Source organism: Thermobia domestica, chromosome 1 (assembly GCF_964235325.1).
Source record: "Thermobia domestica chromosome 1, izTheDome1.hap1.1, whole genome shotgun sequence".
Lineage (NCBI taxonomy): Eukaryota > Metazoa > Arthropoda > Insecta > Zygentoma > Lepismatidae > Thermobia > Thermobia domestica.
In genome coordinates, this window is record NC_137454.1 from 42,145,392 (window position 1) to 42,171,618 (window position 26,227).

Here is a 26,227-nt window from a genome sequence, read left to right on the forward strand (position 1 = left end):
TGATGTCCCGGGTTATCCTAGCCACGTGAGGCTTAGCGTTGTCCTGTAACAGGAGTAGCCCTTTCCGACTCAGATATGCTGGTTCCAGAGTTTTATTTTTTTTCTTGAACACGGCTCAACTGCTGACAGTATACAATCATATTGATGCTCTGAGCAGCTGGTAGCAGTTCCCGATGTACGATGCCGCGAGCACTCCACCAAACTTATAGAAGTGCCTTCTTCTGGTGCAGTGCTGGTTTCGGCTGTTTTGGAACCGATTCATGGGAAACCAACCAATGATGACGGCCGTGGAGCTTCATACAGGATCCACTTCTCATCATATGCCAACACTCTGTCCAGAAATGGCTCCTTCCTCAGACGAGAAAACAATGAAACACAGATGTCTGCTTGCATTGCCTTCTGGCCCTGAGTCAAATCACGTGGGACCCATCATCCCAACTTGTAGTGCTTCCCAAGTTCATAGAGGTGCTTCCGAATGGTTGATAGAGGTGCTTCCACACTGAATTTTAGTCCCAGTTCCTCACACGTTTGGCCACTGTTCGTCTCAATTGATGCTTCAAGATCTTCATTTTGTACATGTGTTGGTCTTCCGACACGTTGTGCGTCTTCGAGTGTTTCATCAGCGTCCTTAAACTTGTTAAATCACCGCTGCACTGTCCGCGTAATCACTACACCCTCACCAAAGGCGTGGCATATATTCCGCCGCGCTGCAGTGGCGTTTGACCATAGTTTGAACGCGTACAGGATACATGCCCTTATGATGGTCTGTGGAGGTCCCATGTTCACTTTGTCCTTACGCAAGTTCACGGTGTAACTGAACTGCCACAACCAGGTAGTATATTGGATATACCAGCACCAACAACTGGCCTTCGTCTTATCTCCATTTGCATTCGACTCACGGTATGATGGCTAACTGAATACAGATTTACACAAAAAGCGACAGAACTTTCTTCGTTACCTTTATATGATGATGATGAGTATATTTTAATCATTTACTCGCGCTGAAATAATAATTTATCGAATGTGGTTGCAGAAAAAAACGCTAGGGCGCTCACCAATGAGCCACTAGAATCACTAGTTATCGAATACAGTGGAGCTTATAAGTCTATATTAACAACGATACACAAATAATAATAAAATAAGGAAGAATTAAGAGAAAGGCTTTGATCATCTAAAATATTCATACGACAAGCGAAGTTGAATATAAACTCCTGCTAAGCTGCAGTGGTCTCATCTGGTAATGTAGGAGATGCAATAACAGTAAAGATATTTCCCCATGTTTTTGAGGACGGAATCACGGAGAAACAGCTGCAAGATTTGTACACACGCTAGGATAAAAATTAAATATAAAAGTGCAACTTTCAGTAAAGATGGTGTTGGAGAAAGAGAGTCATCGAAACTTGAAGGAAGGCAGAAGCGTATCCTGAACCTATTAGGTAAAAATGACCTATACTGTATATCAGAGGAAGGAAAGGATACTTTCTTCTTATTCCTTTCGTAAAAAGAGAACTTTCCTCTTATTTTTATATATTTCTCTTCTTCTTTTGCGTTTTATTTTTCTTCCTCTCTCTCTCTCTCTCTCTCCTTGTCCTCTGTTTCTTTTCTTCAGCGAAGATAGAAAGGATGGAAGGAAAAACAGGGAGAGTGAAAGAGACGGTGAGCTTTTTGTTTCTTTTTTAGGTAGAGAGAGAGAGAGAGAGAGAGAGAGAGAGAGAGAAACGCAAAAGCAGCGAAAGGGACAAACCTTGTTTATTTCTGTTTGCCTTTCGCCCTCTTGTCCAGAAAAAAAAATTAGGCGTTTCGGGGACTCAATCCAGACATAAAAAAGAACAAACTAAAACTTGTACTTTATTTATGACATACCTAGGCAGATTAAAATCATTTAGAAGTGGATGCAAAATCCTTCGAATTCTTGGCAAAATGGTGACGTCTTGTTTACGAGCATGTATTGTAAAAAGAATATTAACTGTGCCTGTGTCAAGAGCTACCCTTGAAAGGCCATTCTGGACAGTTAATGCAAAAAGAAAACTACTAACATGTAACACTTCCCAAGTGTAACACTATGATTTTGATAAAATTTGGCAGGTAGATAGGTCTACTACACATGAAATAAACGAATACGTTTTCTTTATTAACTGCCGAAAAGCGGTTTTAGGAGGCTAAGGCCCCACCCAAAATTTTGAAAGTTGTTGCCCGAAAGGCAAGAAGAAGTGGACCTAGTAATCAAAATTGGACACAGATATTGTAGACCTAAAATGAGGGAACACGTGTTTCGTCTTTTCCTTTTAAAAAAAAAAAAAAAGTTGTGTGGGACACAGACCCTTCCAAATCTTTGATTACGAAATATCAAAAGTCCTAATAACAGTATCAGAAGTGCTTAAACGACATGAGGAATTGCAACGAAACTTTGTGTAGGGACAATACGCAAAAAAAGAAAGAAAAAATCGAACATGTGTTTTTAGTTAGTGCGGAGAAACAGTGTTTGGACTAAAGTCTGTTCCGAAAAAAGTAAATATTATCGTAGAAGTGCAGGAAGGAAACACGTATTCCCGTATTTTACGCCTAGAATATCTGTGCAAAATTTTATTTACTTCTTCTTGCCCTTCGGCCGTCAACTTTCACAATTTCCCTTAAAAGCGTTTTCCTACAGTAAATGAAAAGCACGTATTCGTTTATTTCATTTGTAGTATCTCTCTGACAAATTTTTATCAAAAGCGCAGTATTACAGTTGGGAAGTATTCCATGTAAGAAATAGGAGAAGAAGTTAATTTTTGGATTATTGCATGGTGATTTCTATTGAAGATGCTCCAAAGCAAAGAATTTTTAATTCAGGATCTTGAGCATTATATATCAGTATACAGTATACAGTCGTTTCATGCAGTATCAGTAGAATAAAACTGCCTTGTCAATGTCATTATTTTAAAACAGCAATATTAGTGTAGTATTTAGGATTTAATTTTGGAGATGGGAACTAAATCAAAAAAGATTTAAACGTGGTATTATCACATTATGTATCACATACCTATCAAATGAAAGAAGTGTAGAGTATTTTTTTTGGGGGGGGGAGAAAAATCTCAAGTCCTATAGACCTTTGCAAATATGCAAAAAATGAAATGAAATCTTTGAGTTTTACGTCTCACGGTTATGCCGGTTAGGCTAAAGGAGACAGTGGTGATGAGTAATGAATAAAATGGTGGAATAAAGAAAGTGGGACGAAACGACAGAACCCCGAGGAAACCCACGCACACGGTGCTTGTCCACCACAAGGTTCACTTGGCGGGGGCTGGGATCGAACCCGGGACCCCAAGCAACAGAGGTGAACGCTCTACCACTGAGCCACCGTGGCCCCCTTTGCAAATATGCCTCTGAGTAAAGATTTTTTCTGTCAGAAATTCTGCTATCAACTAGCTAGTTCTATTAATGTTACATAAATAAGTTAAAATCCACTTTTGGACATAACATTCAGATTAGATATACGTTATTTTTAAATTTAATGCGCCTAGTACTTACCACAGAATAGCGTGGCTTCAATCTCTCCTTTATTCTCTGTCTTTAAGTCCAATTCACACGCAGCGGAAGGCAGGATGTAAGATGTCGCAGAAACATTCATTGCAGCGGTTGCCAGTATGCATCCGCACAGAATGAACAGCAAATGATGGAATTTTCCACTGCCTTTAGATGAAAAGAGAACATCATACATACAAATATACATTTCTTTTAAAAAATATCTTTTTTTTAATTATTGCCTTTTCTAAGTTATCATTAAAAACATTTGTTGTCATTGGCATGAGGTGAACAGAGGAGCGAACATAGGCTAGCAATTGTTATTGTTAGTATTAATAATACTACAGATAAGACGTTATAATGATTTATTATTATGTTAATTTTCTGACAATTCTGTCACATAAAATAAGCATCCACATTTATTAATACATAATAAATGTATTAATACATTATAAATAATAAAGTAACTAGGTCTACCTGTTTGATAACAATAAGAAATGATATAAAATACGGGACGGGACTGTATACCTACTTTTGGGACACCCTGTATAATAAAAGATGATTAACATTATATAATTTTCTTTCTAAAAAATATATAAGGCATATAATGCGTTATAATCTATAGGTGCAGTTCATCTGAACATTACATCTTATTATCTCTAAAATCTTCAAATACACTCGGAATAATAAGTTTCTAGTTCAGCAAATAGCTATTGCACTTAAGTTGTCTGAAGAACTCGATAGTTCATGTTTGAATGAGCTTTCTCTTTTCCAAAACATCTCTTTTACTAACTTTCAAGTCACAAATAAAAATTAAATATCTAGAATTTACAATGTGAAAAGTCAAAGTGTAATGTTACTGCTGATGTCAGTCAGTAGGAGAAGAAAAACAATTGTTTCATCATAATCGTCTCAAAGGCGAAAAAAGTTACTGTCTCGCAGCAAGCAACTGAAGATCTTTCAAATGAAGAATCCCTGTTAAGTTTGGCAAGGAAAGATCAGATGATGTGAGGAGAAATTCTAAATGTATTGTATATTAAGGAAACATTATATATCATGGATAAAACCTCTTGCTGCCACTGCTTTTTTCTTGACCAACCTTGATGAAGATTGAAAGTTTGTTGTACAGTCCGCAGCAAAAAAACCTGCAACATGAGCAGGTAAGTTTATTGTGAAATTACGCCTAACAGCCCAGTGAATCAACATAACGTCTTTGAATCACGCAGGAGAAACTTCGGCGTCCTCCCCTGCACACTTATTTTTGGAAGAAAAGACTTCGTCGTTTCACAATAAACTTACATGCTCATGTTGCAGGTTTTTTGCTGCGGACTGTACCATACGGTCTGTCTGGGTTATCGGGTTTGTTTTGGTCTCCACGTTTGTGAGGTCACATTTTCAAATTCAGACACTGGGTCTGTCCTGGGACTTCTGGTCTGTTAGGTGATGTGATCTGACTGGATTATCGGGTCTGTCTGGATCTCCAGGTCTTTCAGATCATGTGATCTGACTGGGTTATCGAGTTTATCTGTGTCTCCAGGTCTGTCAGGTCATCTGATCTAACTGGGTTATCTGGTCTTGGTCACCAGGTTTGTGAAGTCATATGGGCAAATTTGGGACACCGAGTCTGTCCTGGGACTTGTGGTCTGTCAGGTCATGAGATCTGACTGGGTTATCGGGTCTGTCTGGGTCTCCAGGTCTGTGAGGTCATATGCCCAAATTGGACACCGGGTCTGTCTGGGTCTCCAGGTTTGTCAGGTCATGTGCTCTGACTGGGTTATCGGGTCTGTCTGGGTCTCCAGGTCTGTGAGGTTATATGCCCAAATTGGGTCACCGGGTCTGTCTGCGTCTAAAGGTCTGTCAGGTCATGTGCTCTGACTGGGTTATTGGGTCTGTCGGGGTCTCCAGGTTTGTGAGGCCATATGGTCTCATTCGGTCACCGGGTTTGTCTGGGTCCCCAGGTTTGTGGGGTCATATGGTGTGACTAGGACACCGGGTCTCAGTGGGTCTCCAGATCTGTCAGGTCATTGGGTTATCGGGTCTGTCTGAGTCTCCAGGTCTGTGAGGTCATATGGTCTGATTGGTTCACCGGATCTGTTCTGGGTCTCCGGTTTGTCAGGTTGTGTGGTTCTGTAACTGGGTTACTTGGTATTCTGTGACTCCAGGTCTGTCACGTCATGTGCTATAACTCGGTCAACTGCTCTGAGTCTAAAGATTAATCAGGTCATAAGGTCTGAGTGGGTTACCGGGTCTGTCTGAGTCATAGGGTCTCTGAGTCTCCAAGTCTGTCAGGTCATGTAATATGGCTGGGTCACCAAGCCTGTCTGGGTCCTCAAGTCTGTCAGGTCATGTGGTCTGTTTGGGTCACCGAGTCTAAAAAACGAGACCCAGTTCCCAATAACCCAGACTCTCGTGATTTAGTGACCCATGATATGTTCCATCACTGTTGCATAGTTATTTCATACTAATAACACAGAAATATTCGTTTCGTATGTTTCTTGTTTTTCACTGAAATGGCGAAGGAAAGTAGTGTTCAGTTGAAATCTTTGAAAAAAATGGAAAAACAAACTTGATCCAGGCATCGTTTAGCTATGGTATGAGTTATAAAATTACATCTTGTGTAAAATTAAGTTACAGTGATTTTGTCAAAAATATAGGTTCACATTGAGTACTGGCTAATGCCAATTTCCGTTTCTGGACAGGTTTAATGATTCAGCATAAAAAGCTACTTGTGGATACGTTCAAAAGCAGATACTATCTTAAGCAATCTGTACAGTGATAAAATCACTACTTTTTAAAATCAAATTGCCATTACTATTTCAATATTTTGCTTTTCAATATCTTACTTGTTTGTTAAATTCAAACATTGTTAATTTTTAATCTTTTAAGTCTACATAAAACAGTAAAATAAATGAACCACTGATTGGAAAAAGGGAATAAGTACAATTTTTTGCGATTTTAACCTGAGATAGCAGATGTGTTCCTTTAAGATAGTTGCATCGTTGAGTAGAAAATTGGAATGTTTGGGCAACTCTATGTGACCAATGTAGAAGGCAAAATCTCTTGCTGATTAGAAAAAGGGAATAACTACGTTTCTTATTTCCTTCTTACAGTCACTACAGGACACGACCACAATGAGACTGTGTGTAAGTAGACAACCACCATTGCCCTCTGCTTTCGTTACGATACTTCGCTTACGATCAATCAGAAAAAGATCAACGATTCTTCACAAATCATCAAATACATACCTGACCAATACAAACAGTTTTATAGGATGATTTGTTCATGGAAAACCACTGATCAAGAAACTGTAGAAGAAGAAGATGCAGACGGATAGGACCCTATGTAAACCCATTCTACTGTGGCAACGTATTTTGCTACGTATTTTGTTCAGTTGTCTATTGTATTACTTTTCTTGCTGTACGAATAACATGTGCTGTACAGAAAAACGAACGGTGACAATAAAAGTGTTAGAAGCCTAATATGCGTGATAGTTCGAATACATATATCCAAGATTAACATACAACATTGCATTCAACATGTACATTTTCATAACTTTCTATCAAACTGCACATTACATACCCTACACACAATTACAATTGCACCCAACTTTAATTGATTGGAAAAGGGGAATATTTTTTCCATTTTTAAGCTTTTCTAACCAATTCCAGGGCTGCAATACAAGATTCTTCTTGTTATCTTAGTGTTTGTTAGTTGTTTTGCTACAAGTAATCAATTATACACTTTTTGCAACAAATACAAACAACGCCTCTAGAAGGTATTTTAGCGTTATTGAAAACTTAGGTCTGATGCACTTATTCCCTTTTTCCAATCAGTGATTCAAATAAACAATTTCTTTTTCTATTACTGCCAAAGTTCTGTACAAAATTATAAATTGTGATGCAGGTTTAAATTCATTTCGCAAAAACAATATTGAAAAACAACGGTCATATATATCGTGATGGAATCTATCTGAAATAATTTAGTTGCAAAAGACGATACATTCTAACAATATACCCAGAAGTTACTTGGATACATTTCTTGAAAAAATAGCTGTTCTAAAATATCCGTAAAAATGCATAATTGCTCATTATTACTTATTTGGCTGTACCAAATAATCTGTATAAATGAATAACTCATTGTTACTTATTTTTGCTGTACTAAATACTCTGTATAAATGAATAACTTATTGTTACTTATTTGGCTGTACCAAATAGATGTAAATAAATAAATAAATAAATAAATAAATAAATTTGAAACATAGATAGTGTAACAATACATATAATTCAAAAATCTAGTCCCAATCACTTTTAAAATTTCGTATTCTCAAACTCTACGTTGGAAAATTCAGTATTTTTGCTTGAAACGATAAATCTTAAAACAGTCAAAGAAATTCAAATTTGTTTTATTCACTCTCATTTATGGATAAAAATACACTCTTGCTAAAAGAGAGATAGTTGGTGAAGACTCTATGAACAAAATTGAACTTGAAAAATCTCCAATTCAAACTATTGTCTTACGTTAAACCTAACATATTTATTGTATTTATAATTACGTAAATACGTGGATTTCAAATTTTTCACTAACGATTTATTTTCATGTGAAAAGTTTGGAGTGACAGCCAAAGAATGGTTTTAAATACAAGATATAATAATAATAATAATAATAATAATAATAATAATAATAATAATAATAATAATAATAATAATAATAGGACAATAAAAGAATACCAAAATGTTTCTTAGTATGAATATTTGTTTATTGATTCTACTAACCTGCAATTCTAATCGCTTCGTTGATGTCCGTACCTGTAGACAAAAGAAAACAATAAAACGTTACAAATATTGACGAACATTGAATCTAAATTCGAACTACATAGTATACACAGTAGAAGAAATATGAGTTTGTCTTGTTTATTCTTTTAATTATATGAATGATTTGTAATCAGACTGCAGCATCTGTATGACTGAAATTCTATAACACTGTGTTGCAGATGTGTTTCCTGGTATTTGTATCACTTGTATAAACCTTTATATAATTACGTACAGAATGTGGTATAGTTGCGAAATGACCGGTAGTTTTGTCAGTCTCAAATATATATATTTCAAGATTTAAAATACAATTATTCTTTATACGTTTTGAGGATTATGAGCGTCTGCCAGTAATTTTATTTGTCAGAGTTGGCAACTAGCTTTGTGGAGATTTGATATGCGTATTGAGAAATAGTGAACATTTCAAGCGCCGAATCTTTGTTATTTGGAAATCAACTTTATCCATTCTGTTTCGTAGAAATCGAAACGGTTTACTTTAGTTTTTAACTGTGGCGGTGTTTCTATGACGCGATTGACTTGTCGGGTCGTTATCATTTTTTTTTTTTTTTTTTTTTTTGAAAAGGATAAAGTTTCTAAAGTCTGAAATGTCATGAGTTTCACATTACTAAATTATTAGATTTATAAAATTGTATGTAAATTAAATTGTCTCAAATGTGAAATGTATTTCAAAACGTATACGTTTATGCTGATTTTGAGCTATTCTTGAACATTATTAAATACTTGTAACATAAAATCGCCCACTCTCATGTTTAAAATCATGGTCGCTGGCAAGTCTGATTGCCACTTGGTTCCAATTCTGATTACCGACTTGATTTCTCCCTAAATACGACAGCGATTCCTCAACACAGGGTTTTAGACGCTACCGAGAGTTGACAAATTAGATGGTAAGCTAGGATTTCCATTGTTACAATGAGGGCTGCGACGGCTCAGGGTAGAGCGTTCACCTATGGTATTGTGGAGCGTCACTTATCCGCATTGCCGTTACGTAATATAATTAGACACACTAGCGGATGCAAAAGGGCCATTTAGGGGAATGGGTCTCCTTATTGACTATGTATGTAGGTTCGACGTTCGGAACACTAGTTTTGCACCGGAACAAAATGAAATGGAGCTATATATATAAGGAATAGCAAAATAATCTCTGAAACGGGAGTAGCCCGAGAAATTCACAAAAGCAATATTATCCACCTCAAATTTATTTGGCTGGGGATCGAACCAGAGACCCCTTGCATTAGAAGTAAACGCTTTACCACTGAGCCACCGTAAGCACTGTGCTCCCCGACATACTGAAATGAAAACAACATACATTCCGTTTGATAAACTAACGGTCAATTAAATAACTTTGGACAATATCATTATTCGCCTTATGTTAATAAGAAAGAGAGGTAGTTTAAGGGAAAGCAAATCACACTTGTCGGCCAGGATTGCATCCATAATTTTCAAAATATGAAACTCGAACGCACCCACCTCTTCAGTCATACAAGAAAAGAGCAGCATTATTACTTCATATCATTCGTTAACTAGATATATTTTCTTGTGTTAACCTCTTGAAAAAGCGAGGGCCGCGGTGGCTCAGTGGTAGAACGTTCACCTCTGGTGCGTGGGGTCGCGGGTTCGATCCCCGCCCCCCGCCATGTGAACTTTGTGGTGGACAAACACCGTGTGCGTGGGTTTTCTCGGGGTTCTCCCGTTTCCCAACACTTTCTTCATTTCACCATTTCATTCATTAATCATCATCACCGTCTCCTTTAGCCTAACCGGCTTAACCGTGGGACGGAAAACTCAAAGATTTCATTTCATTTTCATTTCCTCTTGAAAAAGCTGATTCTTTGATAATACAATTATAACAAATCTGATGCAAAAAAAAAATTGAAAACGAACATTTTCGCAACCACAGCCAGGGGCAGAAAGAAAGGGATACAAAAGGCAAATGGAAAATATATATTTCTTCGACGGTACAAGGGGTATGTAAGAGTTCGCTGGTATTTATTTCGCAAGAACTCAGGATATATGGTATATGCTTCAAAGGATACATGGCTCAGACTAAATAGTATAACTTCCCAAAATCAGTCATATCAACCTACATAGATGAGGTGCACTAATCTACTATTTTTGGTCAAGTAATAAATTTCTTTAAAATTTTGCAAATTTGTTCGTGCGTGTTTGGCAGTAGCACCTATTAAATATAAACACTCATTTCCTATCCTACAGCAATTAAGAACTAAAACGTACGCCAACAATGTTTTTAAAAAATGGTAGTATTTCTTATTGAATTGTCAATATAATATTCACTTCCTAGCTCCTAGACATCTGCCCAGATACAGAAAGAATGCTCAAACTTCAGTTGCAATTCACGGGTTTTGAAACTTGCTTTGTATGTTTTCTGGCTTCAGCTTTTTCTAAATACATTGTGTTTCGAATAGGCGTGCACCCAGAAATTTTTGTTGGGAAGGGTTAGAGATTAGGAAGGGCGTCCAATACTACAAGACACTACGTCTATATAGTATTGAATGGGTATTATTCTGCACCCGAAAAGACCCAAAACAATTGTAAAATACTGGTACCTATATTTAAAAAAAAAATGATAGAACTAGACTGTTTTTGTAAGAGCAAGAGTACAGATGAGGCGTAAGATCAAATTTTCATGCTATGTCAATCACTTCTCTGTTAAACAAGTAAATAGTTTTATTGAGAAAACGTAAAAAATGTATGTTGTTAGGAAGTTTCGCGGGGACCCAGACCCAGTAACCCCTCCGTGTGTGGGCTGCTGATTTCAAACATTTCCTTTTCTATGATTAACGTCATTCAATTCCACTCGTTATATTTTATTTACTATGCCATTGAGGAGTACCAAGAAAAATTTGTGTAACAATTTTACTGAAAACATGTGTATTCTTCTTATCTCTTACTCATTCTTAGCTGTATTCTATATTTCTTTATCTCGTATTTTCTTAAAGAGATTAAAATTAATTTAAAACAAAGTACCGTTTACAAATATCTAAAATGCAGGGGGTAGGCCACACGAACCCCCTTTGCAGCACGCTTGTGTTAAATAAACATTAATAAAGAATGAAGAAAAACTACGAATTTACAGAAACTTTCTTTAAGAAGACCAATTCTTGCTATAAAAGAATATTTAATCAGTTATAATTTTATACATAGCAAACATTCTTAAAACTGATAACGTTTTCGAAAGTCTTTTGTGATTATAAATATTACAATATTGTATTTTTGTTTAATCATATAATCATGCTCATAATCACACAAGAGTTCCAAGAATGTTATCAGTTTTTTAAAGCGAAAAGTGAAAAGGAAAGAGTGAAGCAATTATACTGATTGCATTTCTTCACTGAAATAGATAAAACGGGAGGGAATGAAAAAAATCAAAGTGAAAGTACAAGAGGTGCAATTTCTCACACGATATTTTAATCCTTAGATAATACAAATGCATTGTGTTCTAAATATTTGTTTCACGCTGTGTGGGATTAATATCTGAGATAACACTGAAACCAGTTGTATCAGGTATCTTACAATGCCTCTTCTATTATTGAGACAGATCACAATGCATTTAACTAGTAACAGCGTAGAAACCGTAAGAAAGAAAACATTTGAAGGGTAATACTGTATCGCACAGTCTAAGACCCAAATCAACAGCCAAATTGTGTATTGGAATATACAGCAATTTATCTTTTACTCCTGTACGAAATCACAATCCTTCAGATCCAATTTTACTGCAGTGTGTAGTGCATAGTACAACTACATCTGTGGCAGGAGATTGAATCACGAGTCTTTTATGGTCCTTAGATGCGTGTGTAGCATGTAGAAGTAAGCGCGTATCAGCTTCTTCATACACGTGAGCGTGTGTTAGTTAGAAATTCAAAGAGATTCACATTACGTTTAGGATTTGCAATATATTTCGATCTCTATTTCGGGATTAGTGTGGTTTCTGATGTAATACTGACTTCTAGTTATGTAGAAACTCATCTTTTGTTACGTTCTCCACCCTTTCTTCTTTGACAATTCATTATATTGATCAAAAACAACATCGACCCGCATGCATCCATTAAGACCCAACGGAGCAATGATGCTTCTTAATAATGCTTCACTGCGCGATCACCGGCATTTACACAGCTGCCACCCTTAAGCATTTACACTGGCACCATTACATCAATTAAATGAACTTATGTTATACCATTGACAACCGATGGAAGATTTCCTTGCACGTCTACCTTCTTCTATAATTCTAATAAAAGCTCGATTTTACACGTCATCCTCAGACTACCATCCATGTGAGCCAGGAAATAAGGTACTGTGGTAAGCTCATAGCTGAAAACCTCTTCCATGTTGATGTCTCTTGACCTTGCTGCAATCACCAGAGGACCAAGTAAGTCACGGTCGCTAACAAATGCACTAATCTTGACCTTTGGCGACATCTTTTTTTCACAATGTCTGAGGCGTGCTTATGCTGCATTATTGAATAGGTCACCAAAACGAGATTTTATGTGTTTAACCTTTCCTCCACAATGATTTTCAAACGTGCTGCACCTTGTTCATATGAACTGTTTAGGCTGTTAGTCATAGCTGTTGGCATAACAACTTCCGAAGCAATGTTGATAAGAGATGTGTAATCTTCACTGTTCTCATCAAGCAAAGAAAATGGGTTATGAATAGTCCTTGATGTCAGTGTAGACACCAACTTCTGTATATCACCTTCTCTTCGTCGTCTGTTTTTACCTACATCTTTATGTGTATCCACGCGTTCAGACTCTTGCAAGCCACACATCTCCTTCACTGCAATTATCATTGCTGTATCATACGATGTTGCATTCACTGCAAGTATCATAACACACAGCTCAAATCTATATTACTATATTTACAATTAACCAATGCCTCTACATAGAATGTGAGTCAAGGAGCTAATATCTGCTGGGCCTCTAAAATCGAAATTGGAACAACCCAAACTACATCTAAGGTTTGATACCACAGTATATTAGAATGGGTTACATATGTACACTCTAGGTAGTATGAGACGTCAAATTATGGTATCACTAATTGTATGAACGCGACTTCGTATTGAGATCACGTAACTTCAGTTACATTTGGGAATCGGTTTAAAATATAGTAGAGGAGCAATATCTTTCATTTGCTTTGAATATTGTTTGAATTGTTCCATTCTAACTAGACTTCTAAATATTTTAACTCAAGAATCTTAAATGTGACCGAAATCACGTGATCTCAATACAAAATGTCGTCCATACAATTAGTGATACCACAATTGGACGTAACATACTACCTAGGGTCTTGATATACAACCTATTCTATCAAACTAAAGTCTCAAACCTTAGATTTAACTTCAAATTGTGGTATCATTAACTTTATGGGCGCCATTTTGGCTTGTGATCACGTGACTTCGGTCACGTTCAGGACTTGTTGGCTTCAAATATAGTAGCGCATTTCATTGTCTTTCATTTGGTACCAAACTTATTTAACTCGCCCTATTCTAACCGGAGATATGCACATTTCAAGCCAACGACTTCCGAATGTGACCGAAGTCAGATGATCACAACACAGATTGGCGTCCAAAGAATTAGTGATACCACAATTTGATGTGACATCTACCTAGAGTGTTTATATATAACCCATTCTACCAAACTGTGGTGTCAAATCTTAGAGTAGTGCCGGTTGAGCGAAACTTATCTTTTTTCAGATATTAGCTCCTTGACTAATTAGAATTAAGTTTTTTTTTTTAAAGTGTGGTAGATTAGTAGATTGGTTCATACATTCAAAGTGTAAGTTGTAGGGTTTATAATACATATGCCTTGTATTTTGTTTTACCTGTAGCACTGCAAGAGTTTATTTACATTTAGAATTGTTAACAGCTGGTCAGAAGTAAGAAAGAAAAAGACACAATAACTCAAAGAAAATTAATCTGAGAATCTATTTGTTTTTATTTTATTTATTTACATTTTTGTTTATGTTTATGAAATATTGCAATAGTCCTCTCACTATTAAAATAGATTCTATCTTACCTATGGATGAATTAGAAGCAGTTTGCGATGTTTCCATCTTCACTGAATTGGAAGAAACTAGCCTCTTGAAGTAAAAGTAATCAAGGGAAATATAATGCAAAATGCCATATGTGTGACGTAACATTAATCATGTTTTATATATAAGACCCGTAATTATGAATAATCTATTTATTACAGATTAACACTTGAACTTTTCTTTTTCTTTCGCATTGTCAAATATCTTGGTTAAAGTCAGGAGACCCACTCCAATTCAAAGGGCATATTCCCCACCCTTTTCTCTTTTCTCTCCCCTGTGTAGACCCAAAGTTTTCTCAATAATACATGATAATCTCATTGTTTGTAATGTTTATCTTAGTTTTCTCTTTCCTTGTTTCTTCCTTTTGAAACAATAACAATAATAGCTTGTTGATAGTTCAAGATAAGAAAACACCTTGACACTTAGCCTACCATTCATTGCCTTCAAGAATTAAAAAAAGTGCAACAAAATTTTTTTGTGTGTAAGTCATACGTGTGTGTTACTACGTAATTTATCTCTAGTAATAAAACATTTATTGCGAATGCATAAGGTAGCAACACGAGTGCTATTTATTTAGTGTAGCTGTTTCTGGGTTGTCCCAGATCAAAATGTTAATTTCAAAGTTCATTCCTGAAAAACAGTATTTTTTTATCTCTTCTTCTTTCTCTCTCAATTTAGAAACAGAATTAAAATATCTTAAGTACCTCCTTGATTTACACACTTAACATTGAAGAGGTAGATCCAGTAGTGAAGATGATTCTGATTGTTCGTGAAATGTTGTAACAGTTAAGTCTCTTGAATAACTTCAGAAGTGTTTTCTAGTTGCGTCATACAAACAAGATTTTTACTGTGTTATATATCTATGAGCAATAACTGTGACTCGCGGGCGTAATGTTCAAGATAATTTTTGTTAACAGTTAATTTTATTTCAAGTGGAATTGCAAAGTAGACTAAAAGCAGGGAATTCAGGTTATTATTCAGTTCAAAATATTTTGTTGTCACGAATTCTGTAAAGGAATTTGAAGCTTAAAATATATAAAACGATAATCATGACTGTTGTTGTATGGTTGCGAAACATGGGCGCTTATTCCGAAGGAAGAATGTAGACTTAAAGTATTTGAGAATAAAATCCTGTGACGAATATTCGGATCCAAGAGGAACGGAAATGGGGAATGGTGGAAACCTCATAACGAGGAACTATATAATTTATAGAGTTTGCTAAACATTGTTAGAGTCATTAAGTGCAAGAGGCTCAGGTGTTCAGGTCATGTAGCCAGAATGAAAGAAAGTAGGAACTTTTTGAATGAAATCTGAACGAATACACACTTAAGTATTGTAATTCATTGTCGTATGATTAGGGATTATAATGGTGTGTTTTATGTGATTGTTGTGTGCATAAGTGCTACAGAAAATTAAAAAAAAAAGACTTAGTAACGTACACGATGACAGTACTGTAAAGGACAGGGAGTGAACTGCCCTAAACATTAACCGCTTAACTTATAGTTTTTTTTCGCAAAAGTCGTTCCAAATGTTATATTTTTTTATTGGCTACTTTTGTTGTACGTTGAAGGTAGAGGTACGAGGAAGCAAACATTACTAAAACTGTCTAAAATTTAGGCCTGAATCAGGCACTTGAAAATCACCGATTTTAAAACAACGAGTATATTCGTTCGTAATAAAAGCAGATGTATCTTATTGTGAGTTTTACTTTTTTGAACACTTTTTGTGTACATGAAGCGACAACGAATCTTTTAAAATGTTTTATTCATTTCGTTCAAATTATTTGAACTTCAAGCTGATCAAAATTGAGATTTAAATTTTCCCGCAAGAAATATTACAATTCCGAATATGTACGTTCTACAATAAACATTATCAAATTGCACTAGCATCTTGGGAAAACGAAACAGTGGGGGAAAATAGTACAGTATAAGTAGATATTCCATTCAATCTACTACGAATTTTTGTATTCTTTTTGCAAAAAATACTATTATTTCAAAGAGAAATAACAGACTAACGATTTCTCGGTACAATGTAGTAGATATGCTATTTCAGTTCCGTCATTTCGTCAATAAGCATTGGCCTCCAATGCAAAATATTACCCGTAAATAGCTAAATGAATCTCACCCAAGGGCACCAATCCTGGGGGGGGGGGGCACCCAAAAGCTCATGTGGGCTCCCCTAGTGTATTTATGAATATACAATATTTGGCATAATTTGAATGCAATTTGTCTTAACATCCTCATATATACACCTTCTGCGTCTGGGTGCCCTCCCCCAAATTACAGAGAAATCGGCATCCTTGATCTTACGCACATCTAGCAGACACCCATATACTCACCTGCGTATGGTGAACGTAAGGAATCCCCGTTTAAACTTATATTCAGATTCTTTTTTCTTTGCACGAATATATTCGTGATCATAATTTTCGGGCAAAAAAAAAAAGTAATAATTCGTGGTTTTAAGTTAAGCGGTTAAAAAGGGAGGAATTGGAGGGAAAGATTGTCTGGATGTGAATAATTGAAATAGCTGATATGCAAGTATGTAAATGAATATGCAAAAGGCGGTAGAGCATGAATAACAAATACTATTAAATCAATGACAAATGAGAACATTTAAATTTTGATGAATGCTTACTTGGAATTTACGAATGATGAATCTCAATATCCAGAACAAAATGAAATATTAATCCCAGGGTCTTTTCTGTGGTTTTAAACTTCGTGAAAGCAATACCAATAATATCACACAAAACAATCATACTCTGACAGGCAGAAGCTATAGGCCTATGATTCGGTGATTACCTGCTCCTCTGGTAGTGCTGAAAAGAAAAGAGCATAGGACCAATAATGCAACACATACCTGTGATGCTCCCGAAGTTGTGGATAGAAGAAGAGAGTTTCCTTAGGTTTCATGAAACACACTTAAATAACAAAAAAGTCATAATCACCAATGAAAATAGATTCACTTTAAATCTAAATAATGGTTATATCAAGTTGGTACCTGAGTTGTACGATTTCAATAATGGTTGTCAGTTCGTGCAGTCTTCTTACCGATTCTTCTAATACCACGTCGGTCCTGCTCTTCAGTTGACGAGAATGTCTGGTTTCTCATCCATCGACGGTATTGCCTCTTCTGTTCTAGCAATAGGCTACTTTCGTTTCTTCCAGTTAACGAGATTCAGCTGGAGCTATCCTTATGATAAATTAGATTATCTCAAACACCTTAGTAAGTAATCCCTTCTCGTAGAGAATGACTAGATGTACTTCGAGAAATTAAAGACTTTTCACTGTATTTAAACTAGCTGCACTATGTATAAAGCATTTCACTAGCACAGTCGGTAGATCAAGTCTACCTGCAAGGTAATTGATTTATATACAGTATTAAATGGACTTCATACTAGAGATGCAAAAAAGCCGGCTTTTTTGAATCGATGGTTTTTTGCACATAAAAAGCCGGCTCTTTTGGGGGGGAAAAACGAGAATTTTGGGAATTTTGGCTTTTTTTATTTACATGATTTTTCTGTTTAAATAGCTTTCTTATAGTATACTCTAAAAGATTCCATGGCCTAAATGCCATATTTCGCTCTGGAATTCACCATCATGATGGCTGGAGCACATGGTTTATGAATTAAAGTAAACACAAAGTACGTAGTATTCGAGGGCAATTTTAGAAGCTATATAACTTTATTTTAGCTTCTGAATTATATACAGTTTTTCTTCTCTAGATCGTTTCTTTTTAGTCACCCGTGTTTTACTTCTTAGAGCTTAGCACTCTAGCTTCTTAATTAAACTTATGTTTTTCAATATATCCATCAGAGCGTACGTTTTTCAATATATCTGTCAGAGCGTACTTCCACATTTCCGTTATACTGTAGCTGTGCAATGATTTAACAATAATCTTCCGGACACAATCTTGAATACCATTTGATAGAAATAATCAGTATCGGATTTAGAAAAATATTTGGAAGGGGTTTTTCTGAATAATGTTTGTTTTTTGTAAAAATTCCCAACTTTTATTTAAGAGGAGCTTAAATTTATGAGTACAGGCATAACAAATATTTCGTTTCGTTTGTATATTCAGCTATAATCTTCCAGATACAACCTTGAAGACCATTTTATACTGATAATCAGTGGCGGATTTAGAAAAGTATTTTGGAAGGGGTTTTTCTTTTTAATGCTTGGTTTTTCTAAAATATCCTATTTTTTTTTATTTGAGGACAGCTTGAAGTTTATGAGTAAAGGCAAAACTAATATTTAGTTTGTTTTAGAAATTTCGTAATTTCGGGGTACAGGCTTCAATCCGAAATACATCCCCACCCTAACCCTCTTCGCAAATCCATCACTGCTGGTAATTAGTAATAACAAAGATTTAAAAACGATTAGAAAGGAAGTCAGCCAGGACTCACAGTACACGCACTATCTCTACATTCACGGATGGAATTTTAAAAAAAAACTTTTGTCAAAATGGTCGAATGCGGGGTTGAATCCCGGACTTCACGATAGAAGCGCGAAAGCTAACCACTCACTCATGTCTGTTGTGCAGTTGTGCTTAACTTAAATGTATTCTCTCTCTCTCTTTCTCTATGGCCACAAAAGCTCTCCATTGACTTCTGTCCTTATCCAATTCAATCCAGCTTCTACTCTGTATCCCTATCTCTGCCAGATCCATCTTAATATTGTCCTCCCATCTGGGTCTAGGTTTTCCTAATCGACGTTTCCCGATTGAATTTCCAGTTGAAACTTTAAAAGCGTTCCTACTTTCTTCCATTCTGGCTACACGACCTGCCCACCTGAGCCTCCTAGACTTGATGACTCTAACGATGTTTGGTAAACCGTATAAATTATGTAGTTCCTCCTTATGAAGTTTCCGCTATTCCCCATTCCCGTTCCTCTTGAGTCCAAATATTCATCTCAGAATTTTATTCTCAAATAATTTCAGTCTGCGTTCTTCCCTCAGCGTAAGCGACCATGTTTCACAACCATAAAGCATAAGAGGCATGATTATCATTTTATATATTTTAAACTTTAAATTCTTTGGCAGAATTCGCGACGACAAAATATTTTGAACTGAATAATAACAAGAATTTCCTGATTTCAGTCGACATTTAATTTCTTTGTGGGTATGATTTTGGTCTGGTAATACTGTTCCAAGATATTTGAAAGTATCCACTGTGTCGAAAGTATTAATTGATATTTTAACGCATTCATAATTTGCCGTACTGCAATCCTTATGAACTTCCTTGTATTTAGATTTCTTTGCATTTACTCATGTCCTTGCAAGCGTTTAATAACGCCTCTGCATTTCTTTCGATTGTTCTCCTATCAGATTTACACCATCAGCATACACCATAACCAGGTGAATACCATTCAACTCTAGGCCCTGGTTCCTATCTTTGATTTTTCTTATAGCGTACTCCGAAACAAAGCTGAATAATAACGGCAATAACGCATATCCTTGTTTCAGGCCAATCTCGACGTAGAAGCTCGCATTTTTCTACTCGGACTTTACTCTGGGATTCATTTAAACACTTAATAAATCTAGCTTTTTCGGTATTCCAAATTCTGTATATATATTCCAAAAGAAACCGAACTTTTGAAAACAAATAGTACCACTAGTGCCATCTGTTGTAATATTTTACCGGTAGATGACGTAGTCCTTCATTGACAACTGGTATAAATGTCATGACATTTGGATGCACGGCAACAAAGTTATTGCGTTTCAACTGTCAGTGTGTTGTGTACATCGGTCGGAAAATGAGTGCTGCAATTGAGTTTTGTGTTAAACTGGGTAAAACTTTTAGTGAAACTCACCAAATGCTACAAAATGCATATGGTGATGAGTGTCTATCCCGTACGCAAGTTTACGAGTGGTTCAGGCGATTCAAATCGGGTAGAGAGACGCTGGATGATGACGAAAGATCAGGCCGTCGCAGAACCGGAATATCGGAAGAAAACATCGAAAAAGTGCGTGAATTCATCAAACATAACAAAAAATCGTCGGTGAAAGTTATTGAAATGGAATTAGGCATTCCTCAAACAACCGCATACCGCATTTTGACCGAAGTTTTGGGCCTTAAGAAGGTTAATTCGCGGTTTGTACCACACAAACTCACCGAAGACCAAAAAGTTGATCGAATTGCGCATTGCAAAGACATCGTTAAAAGTGCTCGGCAGGATCGAAACTTCTTGAAATCGATTGTAACTGGTGACGAGACGTGGTGTTTTGAATATGAGCCCGAAACAAAGCGGCGAAGTGCTGAATGGAGAGCGCCGGATGAAGGAACACCCAAAAAAAAAAGTCGCTTGGTGAAGTCAAAAGTTAAGGTGATGCTGATTTGTTTTTACGATTCAAAAGGAATTATCCACAAAGAATTTGTTCAGCCCGGCCAGACAGTCACTGGAGAGTTTTACTTGGGCGTCATGAAGCGTTTGCTGGCAAGAATTCATCGTATTCGGCCCGAATATCGCGAAATCGGCAGTTGAACTCTTTTGGACGATAATGCACCATCACATCGTTCGCGACTTGTAACTGAATTTTTTGTCAAAAATCACATTATTCGGTTGCATCATCCGCCCTATTCACCAGATCTCGCTCCGTGCGATTTCTATCTGTTCCCGAAACTGCATTTGGCGATGAAAGGAAAGTGGCACGCATCGATTGATGCCATTGAGAAGGCGACGACCGCCGTCCTAAAGACCATTCCAATAAAGGACATGGAGAAGTCGTTTAACAACTTGTTGGAGCGTGCAAATATGTGTATCAATGCAGAAGGGGAATACATTGATTAATAAAAATGATTTGTTCCAAAATGTACATTGTTTTTTTGTTTTTTTTAAAACGTTCGGTTTCTTTGGAATGGAGGGTATATATATAATTTGGCTACAAATGTATTAGGTATCTGTGACTTCCTTTATCATGAATTCATCCGGCATAGCTACCACTATTAGCTATTATTAATCGAATTATCCATCTATTAATACAAAGTATTTGAACAGACGTTAACTACATTATGTTCACGTTTTTATTCATTGGATCACTCATTCATGATTTTCGTTTTTACAAGACTTGATCCAACAGAGATCCATCTAATGATTTCTATTAGTTGGCGTATCTATGATCCTCTATAGTATTAATCAACGTACTACTCATAATCTAAATATTACTTTCTCATGACTTGACGTAGCGTACTAGTTTACATTGACTAGAATGTCTATGACTTTCTTGACAAACCTTACAACAACGTAGCAACTACATCTGATAAGTTATATTCATTACTTTCTTTATCAAGAACTAATTCAACGTACTAATAACATTATATGTTTTACTTTTTGAACTTGACGTAATTCGATCCATTAACTTCTTTGACTGACATACCTGGAACTTTCTTTTTTTTTAAAGACCTGATTCGACGTATCTACATATATTAATTTAGATTTACTGAATTATCTACCTAGGTGTGACATATTTGATCAAGAACTCATCCAATCTAGACCTATAGCTATTAGTTCTCTTTCACCAAAATATTTAATCAAGAACAGGCTCATATCCAAGGGCGTCTAGGGGGCCGGCCCCGTAAATTCTACTTCCCCCCTAAAATTTTTACGGTACGCTTACAAATGAACTATAATATGGTGATGAACTATAGTATGGTTGGATTGGGCCCCTCCCAACTTCTACCGACCCCCCCCCCCACCGCTACATTTTTGGGCTAGCTACCGGCCTGATCAAGAACTGACCGGCCTGGTCAATAAAACTACTTTAACCATTACGTACTTTTAACAGACTTGATATAATTGTATATATGTTGTACAATGTTTCCCTCCTAACCGAGTTGTAAGCCTTTCTAAAAATCAATAAACAGTTGATGTACTGGGTAATATATTCCCATTTCTTTTCGAGTATTTGTCAAATGGTAAATACTTGGTCGATTTTGACTAAATCCACACTGACAATATCCAATAATTTCATCTGCGTATGGGGTCAATCTTATTAATAGAATGTTAAGAGAAATACCTCGATAATTATTACAACCAATTTTGCCGTCTTTCTTGTGAATTGGAACAGTGATTGATTCTTCCACTCTTTTTTAAAATGTATTCCATAGTTTTTCTTTTTTGTTAAAAAAAAGTTTGTAACGATATGTTGAAATTTCTTGTTAAAAATTAATAAACCTTTAGGACTGGGTAAACCATGATGATGGTTATATATTCTACAGCCTAGAAAACCATACGCTCAAATGAACCGTCTATTACGTATATGATCCATTAACAGAAAATTCTATACTTTCCCGATTCTGAAGAAGCTTAAGGAGCAGTCAGTGCAATACAGAATTTGGAGTTTTACCGATTTTGCAGATCCGAAGCACCTGATAGATGGTAACAGATTATTGCGTATGTGATCAATCAGTGAAAAATTTGTTCGAAATATTCATACAATGTACAGTATATGAAAGTTAAAACTTAGTATAACTGAAAAATTTCAAGAATGTACAGAGCCACCAGAAACGAAGCTCTTGATGTGCAGATTTCTTTCATGTTTTTTCTTTATTTTGCTTCAAAAAGAGGGTGTGTGATATTTTGAAGTAAAAATACTACATACAATTTTGCTAGTTATTTGAGTATCATTTTTTAAAAGTACTTATTGTATATAAGAGGTTAAAATATTATTACATATATTGGTTAATCCTTTGGAATTCATAATGTAAATATGTTAAGAATTTAAAAAGAAATCTTTTTGAAATTCATGGTTTATTTTCGAGGTTTCATATTATCTGCATCAACCACTAATTGAATGATTTTCTTTGTTGTTGTTGTTGTTGTGGAGAAGCGAAACAAAGTCTGCTTTATCAGTTTAAAGCAAAATTTTCAAAAAAGCCCAAATTTTCCCAAGCAAAAAAGCGAAGCAGAAAAAAAAGTTTTTTTTAAAAAAAAGCCGTTTTTTTCCCGAGCCCTTGCATCTCTACTTCATACACATACAATAAGGGACTATTTGTAAATACATATATGAAATAGTAGTAATACGATTAGAGGTTAGCTGCGAATATACTGAATAAGCAGTCGCGGACAGCCGACTAGGAGTGGTCCTCCAGCTTGGGGGTTTGGGTAGGGCTAACAACCTCATCCTGTAAAAAAAAAGCACTTGTTCAGAAATATTCACAAAAGCCTCGGACAAGGACTGATAACTTGGCACGACCTCAGCAAAAGAAAATGGACATGAGATTTGGAACATGGAATATTAGGAGTCTTTATAGGGCAGGCGCGTTAAAATCCGTAACGAGTGAGTTAGAGAAATACAGGATGGACGTAGTAGGAGTTCAGGAAGTTAGGTGGGAAGGAAATGGATCTGAGAATTCCAAAAAGTTTACGTTCTTTTACGGGGAAGGAAACAAAAATCACCACTTAGGAACAGGGTTTTTCGTTCATAAACGTATATTACCAGCAATTAAATGGGTTCAATTTGTCACTGACAGACTTTCTTTTATTACTCTTAAGGGACGGTGGTGTGATATTATTGTTTTAAATGTACATGCCCCAACTGGAGATAAGGATGATGATATAAAAGACAGTTATTACGAAGAAGTGGAACGGATATTTGACCAACTCCCGCGATACCATATGAAAATTCTATTAGGGGATTTCAATGCGAAGGTAGGACGAGAGGATATTTTCAAACCGATTATAGGGAACGAAAGTCTGCATAAGGAAAGTAATGACAACGGTGTTAGACTCGTAAATTTTGCAACATCCAAAAACCTAATCGTGAAGAGTACAAAATTCCCACATCGCGACATTCATAAATACACTTGGACATCACCAGACGGGAAAACACATAATCAAATTGATCACGTTTTAGTAGATAGAAGAAGGCAATCTAGCATAATTGATGTCCGGTCGTTTAGAGGAGCTGATTGCGACACCGACCACTACCTGGTAGCAGCGATAATACGAGAGAGGTTATCGTTGAATAAAGGTAATATTTATTGTCCGAAAACGGAGAGATTCAATTTAAAGAAATTAGAAGAGAGCCAGGTAAGAGAGAAATACCAGATTGAAGTTTCGAATAGATTCTCGGGTTTAGAAGATTCGGAGTGCACTAGTGTTGAGGATACCTGGATTGAAATTAGAGATAGCATTAACATTTCACCAAAAGAAAAATTGGGACACGCGGAAATACGTAGGAACAAACCATGGTTCGACCGGGAATGCATAAAACTAGCAGAGAAGAGAAAACAGGCAAAATTACGCTGGCTACAAAATCCGAATGAAATAACTACACAAAATTTCGCAAACGCGATTTTCTGAAAGCTAAAATTAAGGAACTTGAAGATAATAGTAAAAATAAAAACATCCGGGACATGTATAAGGGAATCAACGAATTTAAGAAAGGCTATCAACCTCGTACTTATATATTAAAGAAATCTGACGGTACAGTTCTCACTGACACGGATAGCATCTTAAATAAATGAAAAGATTTCTTTGACGATTTGCTTAACACGCAACCGAAAACTAGTGTGCGTGGAGAAAAGGAGATACACACCGCAGAACCGTATATTCCAGAACCCAACCGAATGGAAGTAGAAACTGCTATAAAGAAATTAAAGAAACACAAATCTCCGGGTGTAGATGAAATTCCGGCTGAGTTAATTTTAGCTGGAGGCGAAAAATTGTGGAACAAGATACACAAACTCATTCTCCTTATCTGGAACAAGGAAGAATTGCCACAAGAGTGAAAAGAATCAATCATTGTTCCAATTCACAAGAAAGGCGACAAAACTGACTGTAATAATTATCGAGGCATCTCTCTTCTGTCAACATCCTATAAAATCCTTTCAAATATTCTATTAGCAAGACTGACCCCATATGCTGATGAAATTATTGGAGATTATCAATGCGGATTTAGACGGAATCGATCAACTATCCACCAAATATTTACCATTCGCCAAATACTCGAAAAAAAGTGGGAATACAATACCCCGGTACATCAACTATTTATTGATTTTAGAAAGGCGTACGACTCGGTTAGGAGAGAAACATTATACAACGTCCTTACAGAAGTTGGAATACCGAGAAAGCTAATTAGATTAATTAAGATATGTTTAAATGAATTCCAAAGTAAAGTCCGGGTAGGAAAATTTTTGTCCACGAGCTTTCACGTCGAAAATGGCCTGAAACAAGGAGATGCGTTGTCGCCATTATTATTTAACTTCGTTCTGGAATACGCTATAAGGAAAATCAAAGATAGCAACCAGGGCCTAGAATTGAACGGTATTCACCAGGTTATGGCATATGCTGATGACGTAAATTTAATAGGTGATGATAGGAGAACAATAGAAAGAAATGCAGAGATCTTATTAAACGCTTGCAGGGACATGGGTTTAGAAGTAAATGCAGAGAAAACTAAATACATGGAAGTGCGTCGGGAATGGATGCGTTAAAATATTAAATAATACTTTTGATAAAGTGGATAGTTTCAAATATCTAGGATCAATATTAACAGAGGAAAATCATATTCACGAAGAAATTAAATGTCGACTAAAAGCAGGGAATTCGTGTTACTATTCGGTTCAAAATCTCTTGTCGTCGCGAATTCTGTTGAGGAATTTGAAGCTTAAAATATATAAAACGGTAATCATGCCTGTTGTTCTGTATGGCTGCGAAACATGGTCACTTACTCTGAGGGAAGAACATGGACTGAAAGTATTTGAGAACAAGATCCTGAGAATTATATATTGAGACCCAAGAGGAACGGGAATGGGGAATGGCGGAAACTTCATAACGAGGAACTACATAATTTATATGGTTTACCCAACATTGTTAGGGTCGTAAAGTCTAGGAGGCTTAGGTGGGCGGGTC

At 36.2% G+C, this 26,227-nt stretch overlaps 1 protein-coding gene across 1 annotated transcript in view; it reads right to left on the reverse strand.

Moving 5' to 3' along the window:
- Positions 1-26,227, reverse strand: part of LOC145666007 (synaptic vesicle glycoprotein 2C-like) — a 136,554-nt gene that overhangs the window by 57,427 nt on the left and 52,900 nt on the right. The window contains exons 3-4 of the mRNA XM_081733113.1: positions 8,277-8,309; positions 3,511-3,672 (exon numbers count right to left, since the gene is read on the reverse strand). Coding sequence (XP_081589239.1) covers positions 3,511-3,672; positions 8,277-8,309 — 195 coding nt within the window. The remainder of the gene's footprint in view (positions 1-3,510; positions 3,673-8,276; positions 8,310-26,227) is intronic.